The sequence below is a fragment of the Coregonus clupeaformis genome, unplaced genomic scaffold (genome assembly GCF_020615455.1).
Source record: "Coregonus clupeaformis isolate EN_2021a unplaced genomic scaffold, ASM2061545v1 scaf0028, whole genome shotgun sequence".
In the NCBI taxonomy this organism is placed as follows: domain Eukaryota; kingdom Metazoa; phylum Chordata; class Actinopteri; order Salmoniformes; family Salmonidae; genus Coregonus; species Coregonus clupeaformis.
This window is the reverse complement of record NW_025533483.1, coordinates 244,844-265,000: the sequence shown is the minus strand read 5'-3', so window position 1 is coordinate 265,000 and position 20,157 is coordinate 244,844. Positions and strand designations below refer to the sequence as shown.

The window sequence follows — 20,157 nt, the reverse complement described above, 5'->3', positions numbered from 1 at the left end:
ACTCATTCAAGGGTTTTTCTTTATTTTGACTATTTTCTACATTGTAGAATAATAGTGAAGACATCAAAACTGTGAAATAACACATATGGAATCATGTAGTAACCAAAAAAGTGTTAAACAAAACAGCTTTGCACACTCTTGGCATTCTCTCAACTAGATTCAACAAAGAAAAACCCTTGAATGAGTAGGTGTGTCCAAACCTTTGACTGGTACTAAGTCATTTTGAAGATGCATTACATTCATGAAATCCCAACTTTCTGTCCGTGTTATTGTTTCAGCAGTAGTTCTCAGTAGGTGATTGGTTGATCAATCATAGTGTCGCGTAGAAGTACAGTAAATCAGCTGCTACAGGAAACATCAAATCCATGCTGTTTGGAATGTATTGTATTTATTGATGTGCTGTAAAAAATAAGTATCAAATATGTTTAGGTCCACCTGAAATGCCTTACATTCGTGAAATCCCAACGTGGAAAACTACATCCGTCCTCGGAAATATGTTGTCATGTCTTCCTCCACTGTAAAAGTCATACTTCATCCACCACATACACAAACTCATCTATGAAAGTCATACTTCACCCACCACATACACAAAACTTTAAAAGCAGCAATATACCTTGCTTTATTTACACTATACAATAAGAACACATCATCAGTCAGCTATTTAGACTAGCTAAAACAACTTATTTCACCTTGTCACAGTCAACCAATGTCTTCCCCTGTTTACTGACTGTTGTTACAGGGTGGGAAGCTCTGTTTACTGACTGTTGTTACAGGGTGGGAAGCTCTGTTTACTGACTGTTGTTACAGGGTGGGAAGCTCTGTTTACTGACTGTTGTTACAGGGTGGGAAGCTCTGTTTACTGACTGTTGTTACAGGGTGGGAAGCTCTGTTTACTGACTGTTGTTACAGGGTGGGAAGCTCTGTTTACTGACTGTTGTTACAGGGTGGGAAGCTCTGTTTACTGACTGTTGTTACAGGGTGGGAAGCTCTGTTTACTGACTGTTGTTACAGGGTGGGAAGCTCTGTTTACTGACTGTTGTTACAGGGTGGGAAGCTCTGTTTACTGACTGTTGTTACAGGGTGGGAAGCTCTGTTTACTGACTGTTGTTACAGGGTGGGAAGCTCTGTTTACTGACTGTTGTTACAGAGTGGGAAGCTCTATTGTTTTTCTGTCAATGCTGTGTTAACACTAAGGTGGAGTAGAGAGGAGAGTGGTTGGCAGCTACTAGCACCTCTTACTGAGTGTCTCTCTCCCTCCTTTCTCTCACTCTCTCCTCCCCCCTCGCCCTCCTCCCTTCTCTCTCCTCCCCCCTCTCCCTCCTCCTCCCTTCTCTCTCCTCCCCCCTCTCCCTCCTCCTCCCTTCTCTCTCTTCCTCCCCCCTCTCCCTCCTCCTCCTTTCTCTCTCCCTCCCCCCTCTCTCCTCTCACTCCCTCCTCTCTCTTCCTCCCCCCTCTCCCTCCCTCTCTCCTCCTCCTCTCTCCCTCACTCTACCTCATTCATCTCAGGTGATGGGGCTAACGATGTCAGCATGATTCAGGTGGCTGATGTGGGCGTGGGCATCTCAGGACAGGAGGGCATGCAGGTAAGGAGAAACATGAGTGGGCCGTGATGCAGGAAGAGGACGGAGAGGGGGATGAAAGAGGAATTTAGAGGGGGATGTGGAGACAGAAGGGAGGGACAGGGACAGCAAGAGGAGGGGATGAGGAGGAGGAAAAGAGGGGGGAGACGAGGGAGAAGGAGAGATGGGGAGAGGAGGAGGGGATCCACAGAGGAAGAGAGAGGACGGAGGAGGAGAACCACAGAGGAAGAGAGAGGACGGAGGAGGAGAACCACGGAGGAGGAGGGGATCCACAGAGGAAGAGAGAGGACGGAGGAGGAGAACCACAGAGGAAGAGAGAGGACGGAGGAGGAGAACCACAGAGGAAGAGAGAGGACGGAGGAGGAGAACCACAGAGGAGGAGGAGAACCACAGAGGAAGAGAGAGGACGGAGGAGGAGAACCACAGAGGAAGAGAGAGGACGGAGGAGGAGAACCACAGAGGAAGAGAGAGGACGGAGGAGGAAAACCACAGAGGAAGAGAGAGGACGGAGGAGGAGAACCACAGAGGAAGAGAGAGGACGGAGGAGGAGAACCACAGAGGAAGAGAGAGGACGGACTACTGGTCTCTAAACCAGAGGTATTCAACCCTCTCCTCAAGGACCCACAGACGTTTCACAATTGAGTTGTAGCCCTGAACTATCTCACCTGATTGACCTGGAAGGGCTTGATGATTAGTTGACAGGTTGAATCAGGTGTGCTAGCTGTGAAATATATCAAATCCATGGAACAGCTGGTGGGGGCGGCAGGTAGCTTAGTGGGTAAGAGCGTTGTGCCAGTAACCGAAAGGTCGCTGGTTCTAAGCTCCTGGAAGTGGCTCTGGATAAGAGCGTCGCTAAAAGACGTAAATGTGGTCCCAGAGGAGAGGTTTGGATACCCCTGCTCTGAACCATGCTTAGTCAATTGCTGTAGTTTGTGTGTGTTCCGCTGAAGGGCATTATAGTAAAATATGCCAGGCTCTGGATCATTCACTCGACCTAAACCCCTTCCCCCTTCCCCCTTCCCCCTTCCCCTTGTCCCAAGGCCTAGCCAACTTCTATGGTAACAGTTAAAGTAGCAGCAGCCTTGGCAGTGCCACCGGGTAGGGCAGAGCTATTGACCACCCACCCCGTCCCTTGGCAGTGCCACCGGGTAGGGCAGAGCTATTGACCACCCACCCCGTCCCTTGGCAGTGCCACCGGGTAGGGCAGAGCTATTGACCACCCACCCCGTCCCTTGGCAGTGCCACCGGTCAGGGGCAGAGCTATTGACCACCCACCCCGTCCCTTGGCAGTGCCACCGGGTAGGGCAGAGCTATTGACCACCCACCCCGTCCCTTGGCAGTGCCACCGGGCAGGGGCAGAGCTATGCTGACCACCCACCCCGTCCCTTGGCAGTGCCACCGGGTAGGGCAGAGCTGTTGACCACCCACCCCGTCCCCTTGGCAGTGCCACCGGGTAGGGCAGAGCTATTGACCACCCACCCCGTCCCTTGGCAGTGCCACCGGGTAGGGCAGAGCTATTGACCACCCACCCCGTCCCTTGGCAGTGCCACCGGGTAGGGCAGAGCTATTGACCACCCACCCCGTCCTTGTGCTACGAATGGATTTGATGACTGAAAAATAGAGGTGCCGGTTTAAATGGAAACTGCCCCAGAGTCCTGGTCAGATGGCTGATAATGACCAGCAGGACAGATAATGACCAGCAGGACAGACACACACTGAACAGACACACACACACTGAACAGACACACACACACACACACTGAACAGACACACACACACACACACTGAACAGACACACACACACACACACTGAACAGACACACACACACACACACACACACACAGAACAGACACACACACACACACACACACACAGAACAGACACACGTCACACACACACTGAACAGACACACACACACAGAACAGACACACACCGAACAGACACGGGGCCCCGTGTTGAGGATCAGTGTGGCAGATGTGTTGTTACCTACCCTTACCACCTGGGGGCGGCCCGTCAGGAAGTCCAGGATCCAGTTGTAGAGGGAGGTGTTTAGTCCCAGGGTCCATAGCTTAGTGATGACCTTTGAGGGCACTATGGTGTTGAATGCTGAGCTGTAGTCAATGAATAGCATTCTCACTTAAGTGTTCCTCTTGTCCAGATGGGAAAGGGCCGTGTGGAGTGCAATAGAGATTGCATCATCTGTGGATCTGTTGGGGTGGTATGCAAATTGGAGTGGGTCTAGGGTTTCTGGGATAATTGGGTTGATGTGAGCCATGACCAGCCTTTCAAAGCACTTCATGGCTACAGATGTGAGTGCTACGGGTCGGTAGTCATTTAGGCAGGTTATCTTAGTGTTCTTGGGCACAGGGACTATGGTGGTCTGCTTGAAACATGTTGGTATTACAGACTCAGTCAGGGACATGTTGAAAATGTCGGTGAAGACACTTGCCAGTTGGTCAGCACATGCTCGGAGTACACGTCCTGGTAATCCGTCTGGCCCTGCGGCCTTGTGAATGTTGACCTGCTTAAAAGTCTTACTCACATCGGCTACGGAGAGCGGGATCACATAGTCATCTGGAACAGCTGATGCTCTCATGCATGCTTCAGTGTTGCTTGCCTCGAAGCGAGCGGTATATCCCGCCAGCTGTATGTTATCCATGTCGTCGTTCAGCCAGGACTCGGTGATACATAAGATATTACAGTTTTTAATATCCCAATGGTAGGATAACCGTAATCTTAAATCATCCAATTTATTCTCAAATGATTGTACGTTGGCTAATAGGATTGATGGAAGAGGCAGTTTACTCGCTCGCCGTCGGATCCTTACAAGGCACCCCGACCTACGTCCACGATATCTCAGTCTCTTTCTCATACGATTGACTGGGATTTGGGCCTTGTCGGTGTGTCTGTAGGATATACTTTGCGTCCAACTCGTTAAAGAAAAAATCTTTGTCCAATACGAGGTGAGTAATCGCTGTCATGATATCCAGAAGCTCTTTTTGGTCATAAGAGACGGTGGCAGAAACATTATGTACAGAATAAATTACAAATAACGCACATAAGAAAACACACATAATAGTATCATTGGTTAGAGGGCTGTAAAACGGCAGCCATCTTCTCCGGCGCCATTCTAAACCCAACACCAGCAGTGGTCGGTCGCAAAAGGCAAAGCCCTGTATCGGATTACATTGCTGGAAAGGACAAAAGCAAATGTAGTGTCAGAAGATGGCAGCCTGTGTGGAACAGAGATAAAAGGGAAAAATCCAACCAACCTCAAAGTTCATCTGAACAGCACCCACAAAGGATTTCAGGATAAAGACAAAGTGAGACAGAAATTTTTTGTTGTTGTTACTATGCCGATAAATGACAATATCCATCCGGACCTTTGCCACCTAGGAAATTTGAGTGATCGGACCATCTCAAATAGTCCTGCAGTACCCCTGCTATAGGCCTTAAAACACATACTAGCCTCCCATGTATAAGGCTACTTTCTGTCCTGAACGAAATCATATAACAACTCAATAGAAATGTTTTGATGAAACTGAATAAAAACTAGTAAATCAAGTCTGAAAACTAACTGAAACTAAATTGAATTTGAAATAAAAATCTAAAATCTAAACAACAACAGTGTCCTGACGAGTGAGCACATTGTCTATGCCTGGTGAAATCGCGCCTCATTAGCTCATTGTTATGGATGTATCCAAATAAATGTCACTAGAAAACAGCTTAAACAAATGCAGCTACTGTTGTTATTCAGGCTGCACTGTTTGACGTGACTGTAAGTTAGCCGTAGTTGGCTAGCTAGCAAGCGAGGGATAAAAATGTTGCCAGCCAGTATGGCAATGGAACATTTAGAACGAACGACTCTCCATAGATACAGAACAAAAAGACTGAACAACTGGGTCGCGTCTCTGGCAACCGAACCGATAGAACGAACGACCAGCCGGCTTGGGTAGCAACCCTAGATTTTTGTTGGGACTATATCTTGTGGAAGGATGAAATAGTGTGAATAAATGCATCAAAATAACATTTTTATGAAAATATGTCAGTCATTATTTTAATATGTTGGTAACCTGTTGTATAAAAGTGATAATGCCCTCGAAGCCGGTGTTTGGAGGATAAATTGGCACGGTTTGCCGGCCCTCGTGCCAATATCTTCGAGGACATTATCACTTAAATATGCGTCAGCCCACTAATTAAACAAATAGGCCCTATTTATATTTAAATATTAAAATAACATTTGCTAGCCTATAATTTGTAGACCGTTGGTGCATCACCAGAATCACGTTCTCTCCCTGCTTTATCATTGTTTGAACGATGTGCGTAATTCCAGTCCATATACATATAATACAGTACAGTAATACATTTCACACTCAAAAATATTAACCTACTGGAGCTAGTTTCATTTGTTTACTCAAGAGAGCATATAGCTAGCTACATCTATGGGCTTTATACAGCTAGCTACATCTATGGGCTTTATATAGCTAGCTACATCTATGGGCTTTATATAGCTAGCTACATCTATGGGCTTTATATAGCTAGCTACATCTATGGGCTTTATATAGCTAGCTACATCTATGGGATTTATATAGCTAGCTACATCTATGGGATTTATATAGCTAGCTACATCTATGGGCTTTATATAGCTAGCTACATCTATGGGCTTTATATAGCTAGCTACATCTATGGGCTTTATATAGCTAGCTACATCTATGGGCTTTATATAGCTAGCTACATCTATGGGCTTTATATAGCTAGCTACATCTATGGACTTTATATAGCCAGCTACATCTATGGGCTTTTATGTTTTTCTATTGTGCGTAATATGTATTGGATAACTGCACAATCATTTGGGCTTTTTTGGGCTTGGGTTCATTAAATGTCTTTAATGTGACTTGAATTTTCTATCAAAGCTCTAATGAAATCCAGACATAGGCCTGTTTACATGCTTTATAATGCTTTAGTATGACACTTACGGTTTTTGCAGGAAATACCGGGTTACCCGGGAGAAAAGTCATTTATCCTCGAGATGGAACATTTCTAAAATACCGGGAAAATATTCAAACCTACTCCAGGCAGCCAGAGACGGTGTCGGCAGCATCGACTTGCAAAAAAACGTGCAACAGATTGTCTAGTGAAACACACACTTGGCCCTCTGATTGGACCAGCAAACTGTCAATCAACACAGGTCGGGTGAGCTAGTGCAGTGGTTCTCCAAGTGAGAAGGTTTTGGGGGGTCACCAGTGTGAAACTGAATGGGAAAAATACACATTTTTCATACATATTTTAATTAAGCAATAAGGCCCGAGGGGGTGTGGTATATGGCCAATATACCATGGCTAAGGGCTGTTCTTATGCACGACACGTATATTGGCCATATACCACAAACCCCCGAGGTGCCTTATTGCTATTATAAACTGGTTACCAACGTAATTAGAGCGGTAAAAATACATGTTTTGTCATACCCGTGGTATACGGTCTGATATACCACGGCTGTCAGCCAATCAGCATTCAGGGCTCGAACCACCCAGTTTATAATAGTCTACATATAACTTACCATTTGTATTTTATATATACCTTTGATCTGGTTATTGATGTCGGCCTACGGTATTATACCAAATGATTGTCTCAAAAACATCTCATCTGTTGCACGTCTTGATTGTTGACCAATAACCAGTCATCAGCATTGGCGCGCAAAGGCAGGCGCTCAAAGGCAGGCGCTCAAAGGCAGGCGCTCAAAGGCAGGCGCTCATATCCAGAGATTAGTAACCAGAAAACACTTGCTTTATTTTCTCCGCTTTTGCCTGTCAAAAGCAGAGTAGGTCCATGTTTAAATTATAAAATAGTTTAGAAATCTGTTATGACACGGTCATAACTGTCATTTCAGCTGTTATGACATATAACTTCTCATAACCTGTTATAGTATGGTCATAACACTGTCATGACGCATATATTTACACCTGTTGTGGCATATATTATTGCGTTCTTTTATGGCTGGTTATGACACCTACATAAGAGTGTGTCAAAACCCACATTTATTCAAATGTGTTTTTTTCCTGCCGATAAGTTTCCTTTATTTTGCAAGTTTGTTTCTTAAATCCTTTGTTGTAATGAATTCTTTACCGTTATGTTTATTTTCATCATATTTTAAATAACTTGTAGAAAATACACTTTATGACACTGTCATGAAGCATTATGACCATCCTGTGTCACTTTACTTGGACTAAGAAAATGCACTTTATGACACTGTCATCAAGCATTATGACCATCCTGTGTCACTTTACTTGGACTAAGAAAATACACTTTGACACTGTCATGAAGCATTATGACCATCCTGTGTCACTATACTTGGACTAAGAAAATACACTTTGACACTGTCAAGAAGCATTATGACCATCCTGTGTCACTTTACTTGGACTAAGAAAATACACTTTGACACTGTCAAGAAGCATTATGACCATCCTGTGTCACTTTACTTGGACTAAGAAAATACACTTTGACACTGTCATGAAGCATTATGACCATCATAATCATATCAGCCAGATAGGCCTATCACGTACAGGCCCTGATATCAGTCATCAGTCAATAAGAGGGTGTCTTGTCCTGCTCCTGAAATCTGCTCCTGCATTCATCCCAGTCATCAGCAACAGAGCATCGGGGTCGGGGCATGTCTGACATCAACGTGTGTGCAATTACAATGATCATTTAATATGGTCAATTTCAGAGTTATATAACATAATACTGTTGACATGTAGGCTATGGTGTAATGGAATGTTTTGCAGGTTTTGACACTGTTATGTAGGTGTCATAATCATCCTTAAAATAAAGCAATATATGTCACAACAGGTCTGAATATATGTCACAACAGGTCTGAATATATGTCGTGACAGTGTTATGACCATGTTATGCCACCCAAACTAGGCCTATGTCTAAAGATGGCTGTAACATCGCACTGCCTTCAATATTATGGAATGAAGATGTAACATTAATGATGTTAGATGAGATGGTGAATTAATTACAGTATTTGTGAGGGAGAAACGGGATATCAGGTTCAGTCTGCGGACAGCCGGAGTGACAGCTCACGGTGCAGACAGACCATGCTTTCCTTTCAGACCGACCCCGTGACCTACGCTGCAAACAGGTAGGTAGTAGGACATGTGATTCCGCTTGCTCTGGACTCCACAGAAGTGACATGATATCCCTAGTTGATATGGGTTGCTAACATGAATGACTTTCAGCTACAAATTCAGGTGTAAAACGCAGTTTATTTCTGTATCTTGCGTTTTCTGAAAATGCATCAGTGTTTATGGCTGTAAGGACAGGCTACATTTGTGCAGCGATTGTGCACGCGTGCGTGTCCGTGCGTGCGTGTCCGTGCGTGTCCGTGCGTGTGTGTCCGTGCGTGTGCGTGCGTGTCCGTGCGTGTCCGTGCGTGTCCGTGCGTGACCGTGCGTGTCCGTGCGTGTGTGTCCGTGCGTGTCCGTGCGTGTGCGTGCGTGTCCGTGCGTGTGTGTCCGTGCGTGTCCGTGCGTGTGCGTGCGTGTCCGTGCGTGTCCGTGCGTGTGTGCCCGTGCGTGTCCGTGCGTGTGCGTGCGTTTCCGTGCGTGTGCGTGCGTGTCCGTGCGTGTCCGTGCGTGTCCGTGCGTGTCCGTGCGTGTCCGTGCGTGTGTGTCCGTGCGTGTGCGTGCGTGTCCGTGCGTGTCCGTGCGTGTCCGTGCGTGTGCGTGCGTGTCCGTGCGTGTCCGTGCGTGTCCGTGCGTGTCCGTGCGTGTCCGTGCGTGTGCGTGCGTGTCCGTGCGTGTCCGTGCGTGTCCGTGCGTGTCCGTGCGTGTCCGTGCGTGTCCGTGCGTGTCCGTGCGTGTCCGTGCGTGTGCGTGCGTGTCCGTGCGTGTGCGTGCGTGTCCGTGCGTGTCCGTGCGTGACCGTGCGTGTCCGTGCGTGTGTGCCCGTGCGTGGGGGCGTCGCGAGCTTTGAGCCACTGCTTTTTGGGGGTTCTGATTTGCTGTACAGCTATTGGATCTAGTTTTAATGTCACATGCACAGTGAAATGCCAAAACCCAACAATGCAATAATCAATAACAATAATATAGAATCGGGTGCAGCGCAAACCTCAAATAAATAAATATGCATCTCCAAAAATAGACACTGAAACACTTCATGGTTCATCAGGACACTGTAACACTTCATGGTTCATCAGGACTGAAACACTTCATGGTTCATCAGGACTGAAACACTTCATGGTTCATCAGGACTGAAACACTTCATGGTTCATCAGGACACTGAAACACTTCATGGTTCATCAGGACACTAAAAACACTTCATGGTTCATCAGGACTGAAACACTTCATGGTTCATCAGGACTGAAACACTTCATGGTTCATCAGGACACTGAAACACTTCATGGTTCATCAGGACACTAAAACACTTCATGGTTCATCAGGACTGAAACACTTCATGGTTCATCAGGACTGAAACACTTCATGGTTCATCAGGACTGAAACACTTCGTGGTTCATCAGGACACTGAAACACTTCATGGTTCATCAGGACTGAAACACTTCATGGTTCATCAGGACTGAAACACTTCATGGTTCATCAGGACACTGAAACACTTCATGGTTCATCAGGACACTGAAACACTTCATGGTTCATCAGGACACTGTAACACTTCGTGGTTCATCAGGACACTGAAACACTTCATGGTTCATCAGGACACTGTAACACTTCATGGTTCATCAGGACTGAAACACTTCATGGTTCATCAGGACTGAAACACTTCATGGTTCATCAGGACACTGTAACACTTCATGGTTCATCAGGACTGAAACACTTCATGGTTCATCAGGACACTGAAACACTTCATGGTTCATCAGGACACTGTAACACTTCATGGTTCATCAGGACTGAAACACTTCATGGTTCATCAGGACACTGAAACACTTCATGGTTCATCAGGACTGAAACACTTCATGGTTCATCAGGACTGAAACACTTCATGGTTCATCAGGACACTAAAACACTTCATGGTTCATCAGGACTGAAACACTTCATGGTTCATCAGGACACTGAAACACTTCATGGTTCATCAGGACACTAAAACACTTCATGGTTCATCAGGACTGAAACACTTCATGGTTCATCAGGACTGAAACACTTCATGGTTCATCAGGACTGAAACACTTCATGGTTCATCAGGACTGTAACACTTCATGGTTCATCAGGACACTGAAACACTTCATGGTTCATCAGGACTGAAACACTTCATGGTTCATCAGGACACTGAAACACTTCATGGTTCATCAGGACACTGTAACACTTCATGGTTCATCAGGACTGAAACACTTCATGGTTCATCAGGACACTGAAACACTTCATGGTTCATCAGGACTGAAACACTTCATGGTTCATCAGGACTGAAACACTTCATGGTTCATCAGGACACTGAAACACTTCATGGTTCATCAGGACACTAAAACACTTCATGGTTCATCAGGACTGAAACACTTCATGGTTCATCAGGACTGAAACACTTCATGGTTCATCAGGACACTGAAACACTTCATGGTTCATCAGGACACTAAAACACTTCATGGTTCATCAGGACTGAAACACTTCATGGTTCATCAGGACTGAAACACTTCATGGTTCATCAGGACTGAAACACTTCATGGTTCATCAGGACACTGAAACACTTCATGGTTCATCAGGACACTGTAACACTTCATGGTTCATCAGGACTGAAACACTTCATGGTTCATCAGGACTGAAACACTTCATGGTTCATCAGGACTGTAACACTTCATGGTTCATCAGGACACTGAAACACTTCATGGTTCATCAGGACTGAAACACTTCATGGTTCATCAGGACTGAAACACTTCATGGTTCATCAGGACACTGAAACACTTCATGGTTCATCAGGACTGAAACACTTCATGGTTCATCAGGACTGAAACACTTCATGGTTCATCAGGACACTGAAACACTTCATGGTTCATCAGGACACTAAAACACTTCATGGTTCATCAGGACTGAAACACTTCATGGTTCATCAGGACTGAAACACTTCATGGTTCATCAGGACACTGAAACACTTCATGGTTCATCAGGACACTAAAACACTTCATGGTTCATCAGGACTGAAACACTTCATGGTTCATCAGGACTGAAACACTTCATGGTTCATCAGGACTGAAACACTTCGTGGTTCATCAGGACACTGAAACACTTCATGGTTCATCAGGACTGAAACACTTCATGGTTCATCAGGACTGAAACACTTCATGGTTCATCAGGACACTGAAACACTTCATGGTTCATCAGGACACTGAAACACTTCATGGTTCATCAGGACACTGTAACACTTCGTGGTTCATCAGGACACTGAAACACTTCATGGTTCATCAGGACACTGTAACACTTCATGGTTCATCAGGACTGAAACACTTCATGGTTCATCAGGACTGAAACACTTCATGGTTCATCAGGACACTGTAACACTTCATGGTTCATCAGGACTGAAACACTTCATGGTTCATCAGGACACTGAAACACTTCATGGTTCATCAGGACACTGTAACACTTCATGGTTCATCAGGACTGAAACACTTCATGGTTCATCAGGACACTGAAACACTTCATGGTTCATCAGGACTGAAACACTTCATGGTTCATCAGGACTGAAACACTTCATGGTTCATCAGGACACTAAAACACTTCATGGTTCATCAGGACTGAAACACTTCATGGTTCATCAGGACACTGAAACACTTCATGGTTCATCAGGACACTAAAACACTTCATGGTTCATCAGGACTGAAACACTTCATGGTTCATCAGGACATGAAACACTTCATGGTTCATCAGGACTGAAACACTTCATGGTTCATCAGGACTGTAACACTTCATGGTTCATCAGGACACTGAAACACTTCATGGTTCATCAGGACTGAAACACTTCATGGTTCATCAGGACACTGAAACACTTCATGGTTCATCAGGACACTGTAACACTTCATGGTTCATCAGGACTGAAACACTTCATGGTTCATCAGGACACTGAAACACTTCATGGTTCATCAGGACTGAAACACTTCATGGTTCATCAGGACTGAAACACTTCATGGTTCATCAGGACACTGAAACACTTCATGGTTCATCAGGACACTGAAACACTTCATGGTTCATCAGGACTGAAACACTTCATGGTTCATCAGGACTGAAACACTTCATGGTTCATCAGGACACTGAAACACTTCATGGTTCATCAGGACACTAAAACACTTCATGGTTCATCAGGACTGAAACACTTCATGGTTCATCAGGACTGAAACACTTCATGGTTCATCAGGACTGAAACACTTCGTGGTTCATCAGGACACTGAAACACTTCATGGTTCATCAGGACTGAAACACTTCATGGTTCATCAGGACACTGAAACACTTCATGGTTCATCAGGACTGAAACACTTCATGGTTCATCAGGACTGAAACACTTCATGGTTCATCAGGACACTGAAACACTTCATGGTTCATCAGGACTGAAACACTTCATGGTTCATCAGGACACTGAAACACTTCATGGTTCATCAGGACTGAAACACTTCATGGTTCATCAGGACTGAAACACTTCATGGTTCATCAGGACACTGAAACACTTCATGGTTCATCAGGACTGAAACACTTCATGGTTCATCAGGACTGAAACACTTCATGGTTCATCAGGACTGAAACACTTCATGGTTCATCAGGACTGAAACACTTCATGGTTCATCAGGACTGAAACACTTCATGGTTCATCAGGACACTGAAACACTTCATGGTTCATCAGGACACTGTAACACTTCATGGTTCATCAGGACTGAAACACTTCATGGTTCATCAGGACTGAAACACTTCATGGTTCATCAGGACACTGAAACACTTCATGGTTCATCAGGACTGAAACACTTCGTGGTTCATCAGGACTGAAACACTTCGTGGTTCATCAGGACACTGAAACACTTCATGGTTCATCAGGACTGAAACACTTCATGGTTCATCAGGACTGAAACACTTCATGGTTCATCAGGACTGAAACACTTCATGGTTCATCAGGACACAGAAACACTTCATGGTTCATCAGGACTGAAACACTTCATGGTTCATCAGGACTGAAACACTTCATGGTTCATCAGGACTGAAACACTTCATGGTTCATCAGGACTGAAACACTTCATGGTTCATCAGGACACTGAAACACTTCATGGTTCATCAGGACTGAAACACTTCATGGTTCATCAGGACTGAAACACTTCATGGTTCATCAGGACTGAAACACTTCATGGTTCATCAGGACTGAAACACTTCATGGTTCATCAGGACTGAAACACTTCGTGGTTCATCAGGACACTGAAACACTTCATGGTTCATCAGGACTGAAACACTTCATGGTTCATCAGGACACTGAAACACTTCATGGTTCATCAGGACTGAAACACTTCATGGTTCATCAGGACACTGAAACACTTCATGGTTCATCAGGACACTGAAACACTTCATGGTTCATCAGGACTGAAACACTTCATGGTTCATCAGGACTGAAACACTTCATGGTTCATCAGGACTGAAACACTTCATGGTTCATCAGGACTGAAACACTTCGTGGTTCATCAGGACTGAAACACTTCATGGTTCATCAGGACACTGAAACTCTTCATGGTTCATCAGGACACTGAAACACTTCGTGGTTCATCAGGACACTGAAACACTTCATGGTTCATCAGGACTGTAACACTTCATGGTTCATCAGGACACTGAAACACTTCATGGTTCATCAGGACTGAAACACTTCATGGTTCATCAGGACTGAAACACTTCATGGTTCATCAGGACTGAAACACTTCATGGTTCATCAGGACTGAAACACTTCATGGTTCATCAGGACTGAAACACTTCATGGTTCATCAGGACTGAAACACTTCATGGTTCATCAGGACTGAAACACTTCATGGTTCATCAGGACACTGTAACACTTCATGGTTCATCAGGACTGAAACACTTCATGGTTCATCAGGACACTGTAACACTTCATGGTTCATCAGGACACTGTAACACTTCATGGTTCATCAGGACTGAAACACTTCATGGTTCATCAGGACACTGTAACACTTCATGGTTCATCAGGACACTGTAACACTTCATGGTTCATCAGGACTGAAACACTTCATGGTTCATCAGGACTGAAACACTTCATGGTTCATCAGGACTGAAACACTTCATGGTTCATCAGGACTGAAACACTTCATGGTTCATCAGGACACTGAAACACTTCATGGTTCATCAGGACTGAAACACTTCATGGTTCATCAGGACACTGTAACACTTCATGGTTCATCAGGACTGAAACACTTCATGGTTCATCAGGACTGTAACACTTCATGGTTCATCAGGACACTGAAACACTTCATGGTTCATCAGGACTGAAACACTTCATGGTTCATCAGGACTGAAACACTTCGTGGTTCATCAGGACACTGAAACACTTCATGGTTCATCAGGACTGAAACACTTCATGGTTCATCAGGACTGTAACACTTCATGGTTCATCAGGACTGAAACACTTCATGGTTCATCAGGACTGAAACACTTCATGGTTCATCAGGACTGAAACACTTCATGGTTCATCAGGACTGAAACACTTCATGGTTCATCAGGACTGAAACACTTCATGGTTCATCAGGACTGAAACACTTCATGGTTCATCAGGACTGAAACACTTCGTGGTTCATCAGGACACTGAAACACTTCATGGTTCATCAGGACTGAAACACTTCATGGTTCATCAGGACTGAAACACTTCATGGTTCATCAGGACTGAAACACTTCATGGTTCATCAGGACTGAAACACTTCGTGGTTCATCAGGACTGAAACACTTCGTGGTTCATCAGGACACTGAAACATCCCAAAACAGCAGGAGACCACAGTTATCTATGGGAATGTCCTTACATCCACATCTGTGTGTCTGTCTCTCTGTATGTCTCTGTGTTTAGTATTTTGTTTGTGTGTGTCTCTCTCTATAGGCTGTGATGGCTAGTGACTTTGCCCTACCGCGGTTCCGGAACCTTCAGAAGCTCCTGCTGGTCCATGGTCACTGGTGTTACTCCAGACTCGCCAACATGATCCTGTACTTCTTCTACAAGAACGCTGTGAGTCTCACTCACACACAAACAGCTAAAAGCATTGGGTGGCCTTGAATCACTAGTCGCTAAATCACACTTTTGCCAAACCCCAAAATGTTTTAAACAACGTTAAATCAAATCAAATTGTATTTGTCACATGCAGCGAATACAACGGGTGTAAACTTTACCCTGAAATGCTTACTTATGAGCTCCCCAAAGCCCCCCTAAAACTATTATTATAAAAAATGAAAATAGTCAAATGAGGAATAAAATACACAAGATTGAAGCTATGAAGTGTTCAAAATGTTCTGCTGCCACAGTCTGATAAATGTGGATTGTTGTACATTACTTTTACATTACTTTTACTTTATGAGAGATTCTCAAAAATTTAAAAAGTCCAGGCACTTTTTCACAGATTCTAGACATACTGTATCAAACGCTTTCTCAAAATCTGCTTTGAAGATTATACCTGGTTTCCCTACATTCTCATAGTTTTCAATTATTTCTAATAATTGTCTGTTATCTCCGATATATCATCCTTTACAGAATCCCGTCTGATCGTGATGAATAATGTCCGGTAGGAGCAATTCATTTAGACAATATTTTTGCATTACAACATTGAAGGGTCAGGGGCCTCGTCTTTGCTCCTGCTTCAGTAGGAGAGAGATCAGTCCCTCTGTCCGACAGTCTGCCATTTATAGACAGTATGAGTAATTAAAACGTGATTTATAATGGCTCTTTCAGTAGTTCATAAAGTTTGATATATCTCTATTGGAATGCCATCGAGATCAGGGGTTTTCCCCATCTGAAAGGAATCAATTGCCAACCATAGTTCGTCATGTGTAATTAGGTCTTCACAATATTTTTTTTTGTGTCGCCTGATAGTTTAATATGATTTTTTTGGGAGAAGGATATCACAAAACTTGTCGTCAAGTGAGGTTGGAGGAACTTGACGAGAACATTTGTTTAAAATATTTTACTTTATCTCTGTTGGGGAGATGGATTTTTGCATCGTTTGTAACTACGTTTTATAGGTTATATTTGGTTGCATTTCTATACATGGTGCATTTTTTGTCGTTCTCAATCTAATTTGCTCTGTTTTTTAGATAAATGAAACCCGGTCTTTACTGAATAAGTTCCTCAAACTACTTTTGATTTACGTCTACATTATTCAATTGTTCTGTATTCCATTTATCTACATCATTGATGTCTAATGTTAGATTTTCTATTTCTGCTTTAAGTATTTTCTCTGTTGACTGATGCCGTTTTTGTTTTGGGGATGAAAATGATGAAAATTGTTTTGAATGGCCTCTAAGGGCACATTTAAAAGTATACAATATGGGTCTGCTGGACCTGTATTGTGCAAGAAAGTCTTATGAGTTCCTTAGTAGCATCAGTCTGTAACCCCTGGTTACATTTCCAATATCCCCGCCCTTGTGGAAAGCCTGTCATACTTGTAAGGAGGGATATAAGTTGATGGTCTGATCGCATTCGATCCTCAAGCCATACTTTTTTTCACTTTTGGCGCCATTGAAAAGGATACCAGAAAAGAATCAATCCAACTAGCTTGATTAAGCCTCCTCCAACTATACCTTACAAGATCCGGGTTTTTAAGCCTCCAAATATCTGTCAATTCCAACGTGTCCATAATATTCGTAATCTCTTTGAACGCAGGAGGGTGATAGATGAGAGTATGATTGCCTTAACGGTCCACTGATGTACTTAAAACTGTATTGTAGGCCCCTACCATTATAAGAGTTATTTGTATCTTGGAGACTAATTAGATGTTTTCAAAGAAGTTTGGATCGTCATTGTCCATATAGATTTTTGAGCCATAACTGTTTATCATCAAGTCATATATTCACGGTCAATCCATCTTCCTTGAGAATCTATTTTAACGGATTGCACCTCAAGATCCTAATTGTTTTTGAATAAGATCATAACACCTTTTGAATTTCTTAACCCATGAGTGAAATAGATTTTACCATCCAATTCTTTTTCTCAGGCCACTTCATCAGAAGATATTGAATGAGTTTCCTGAAGACAATAAATATGCTAATCTTTTCCTTTAGCTCCTCTTTTCTTATGCCAAATCATTAGAATTATAGCTATACTTAATTCATCGAGACTTACCCAAATTGGTACATCCAGACCAAAGTGGCTTTGTTAAAAAAGGATTCTCCTCCAGTTAACGTTTACGTATCTAACATGCTTCATCAGAAACCAAAGCTCCTTGGGCAGTTCTATCTCTCAACGCAGAAAAAGCTTTTGATAGACTAGAATGGTCATATCTTTGGTCAGTTTTGGAACATATGGGTCTTGGCTCCAATTTCATTAATCTGATTAAAATATGATATGCCAGTCCCTCAGCCATAGTAATAACAGGCAATAACTGCTCTGTTCTGTTCAGAATAACTAGAAGTAGCAGGCAAGGTGATTCCATCTCTCCTCTGCTATTTTTGTTTATGTAGCCCAAGGCAATTTAGACAAACAAAATAAATTACACCAATATCTCTCAATTGTACGGATCACGTCATCTCATTATACGCCGACGATATCTTACTTTATCTAGACAATGTATCTCAATCCCTCCCAAACGCTTTGAGGATCGTAGACAAATTTAGCTCCATCTCAAGTTATATAATAAATCTAACCAAATCTTTCTGTACTGCCCCTCAAGAACCCGACAGAGGACCCCATCTCTATTTATGGAATCCCAATCGTTTCCCATTTCAAATATTTAGGAAAATATATATGTCCTCCTTTAGATAAAACCATTGCAAAAAAACATCAACAAAATGCTCAAATCAAATCAATCCGACCTCAGTAGATGGACTAACATCCCAGTCGCTCTAACCAGCAGAATTTATATTGTGAAAATTTATATGCTTCCTATGTCTCCCCCTTCTGGCAATTGGGATTTGTGCGTTTTCTAAATATGTATGGAAAGGTAAGAGATCCCCGATTTAAATTAACACATTTACAGAGGGAAATACGTTGGAGGGCTATCCGTTCCAAACTTTAAATTGTATTTCCAAGCACTAGCATTTCGCCCAATTATAAATTGGTTTAGACATGACTCTTCCGCTCCCTGGCTGAGAATAGAGAGAAATATGGTGTCTCCCATTGCCCTGGAAGAAGTGGTGTTCATTGATAAATCTCTTAAACAATGTAAACTACGCTTTGGTCCTATTATTACTCACACAACATTTTAAAACTATGCAGCTGGGAAACGAAATGGCACACCCAGATATTGAATAGTAATGCCTAATCGTACATCGTACCTTTTCACATCACATCCGTACTTTTGTCGATATCATGGATAGTAATGGTTTGAGGACATTCTGACTATTTATTTCTTTATCTCCAACGTAGGGCAGCTATGCTAGGAGTTCATGGAGTTCCATGGGAAACTCACCTGTCCAACCATCCAATGATGGAATTTATACAACAGATCATCTGGTCTCCCTAAAGGACTAAACTCAGTAATATTTAAACAACTATTGGAAACCGCATACTCTAAGCTAGCCAGTTTAAAAAGTATGGCCCACAGATCTACAGATCTAAATGTAACTGAATCATCCCTGAACTGGACCAGAATATGGAAAAATATGACCTTGGCATCCAGTAATCCGAACCATCAACTTATTCATTTCAAGTTTGTTCAGACTTTATCTAACACCCAAAAAACCTTTTATATTGGAATTGGCCCCGACTTCCAAATGCTCACTGTGTCCCCTAAATCAGGTAGACACGTTCCTTAATATGATGTGGGAGTGCCCTGCAGTTAAATGCTTTTGGGACAAAGTTACAAAATTCATTTCAAAGAGCATGAATGTCAATATTCAATGCTCCCCAACCATTTATGTTACTTAATGATGATAGCGCTTGAATCTCTCAATCAGTCAGAGATGATTACTGCTGGCAGGCAGCACTGTTGCACATTTCTTTTTGGCTCTAAGATGGCGACCACCTCACTCTCCCAATTCACCAAGGGATTCAGTTACTATTAGAAGTTCAAACATTAGAATTATTGACAGCGAGAATGAATGGTGCTCGTCAAGGAACAATTGAAGCCTGGACAAATAAAATAAACTTGATGTGCAGGGGTACAAGCTAATTCAGGTAGATGTGTACATATGTGATGAGTCAAAAAAGTTAGTGCAAAAAGGGTCAATGCAGATAGTCCGGGTAGCTATTTGGTTAATTATTTAACTAACAATTTAGCAGTTTTATGGCTTGGGGGTAGAAGCTGTTCTTCTGACACCGCCTGGTATAGAGGTCCTGGATGGCAGGGAGCTCGGTCCCAGTGATGTACTGGGCCGTACGCACTACCCTCTGTAGCGCCTTGCGGTCGGAGGCCGAGCAGTTGCCATACCAGGCGGTGATGCAACCAGTCAAGATGCTCTCAGTGGT

General features: G+C 43.5%; 1 protein-coding gene across 1 annotated transcript in view; it reads left to right on the top strand.

Moving 5' to 3' along the window:
- atp10a (ATPase phospholipid transporting 10A) overlaps positions 1-20,157 on the top strand; it is a 129,274-nt gene that overhangs the window by 88,315 nt on the left and 20,802 nt on the right. Inside the window, exons 15-16 of the mRNA XM_045212597.1 lie at positions 1,507-1,583; positions 15,643-15,768. Of these exons, the coding sequence (XP_045068532.1) occupies positions 1,507-1,583; positions 15,643-15,768 (203 nt within the window). The remainder of the gene's footprint in view (positions 1-1,506; positions 1,584-15,642; positions 15,769-20,157) is intronic.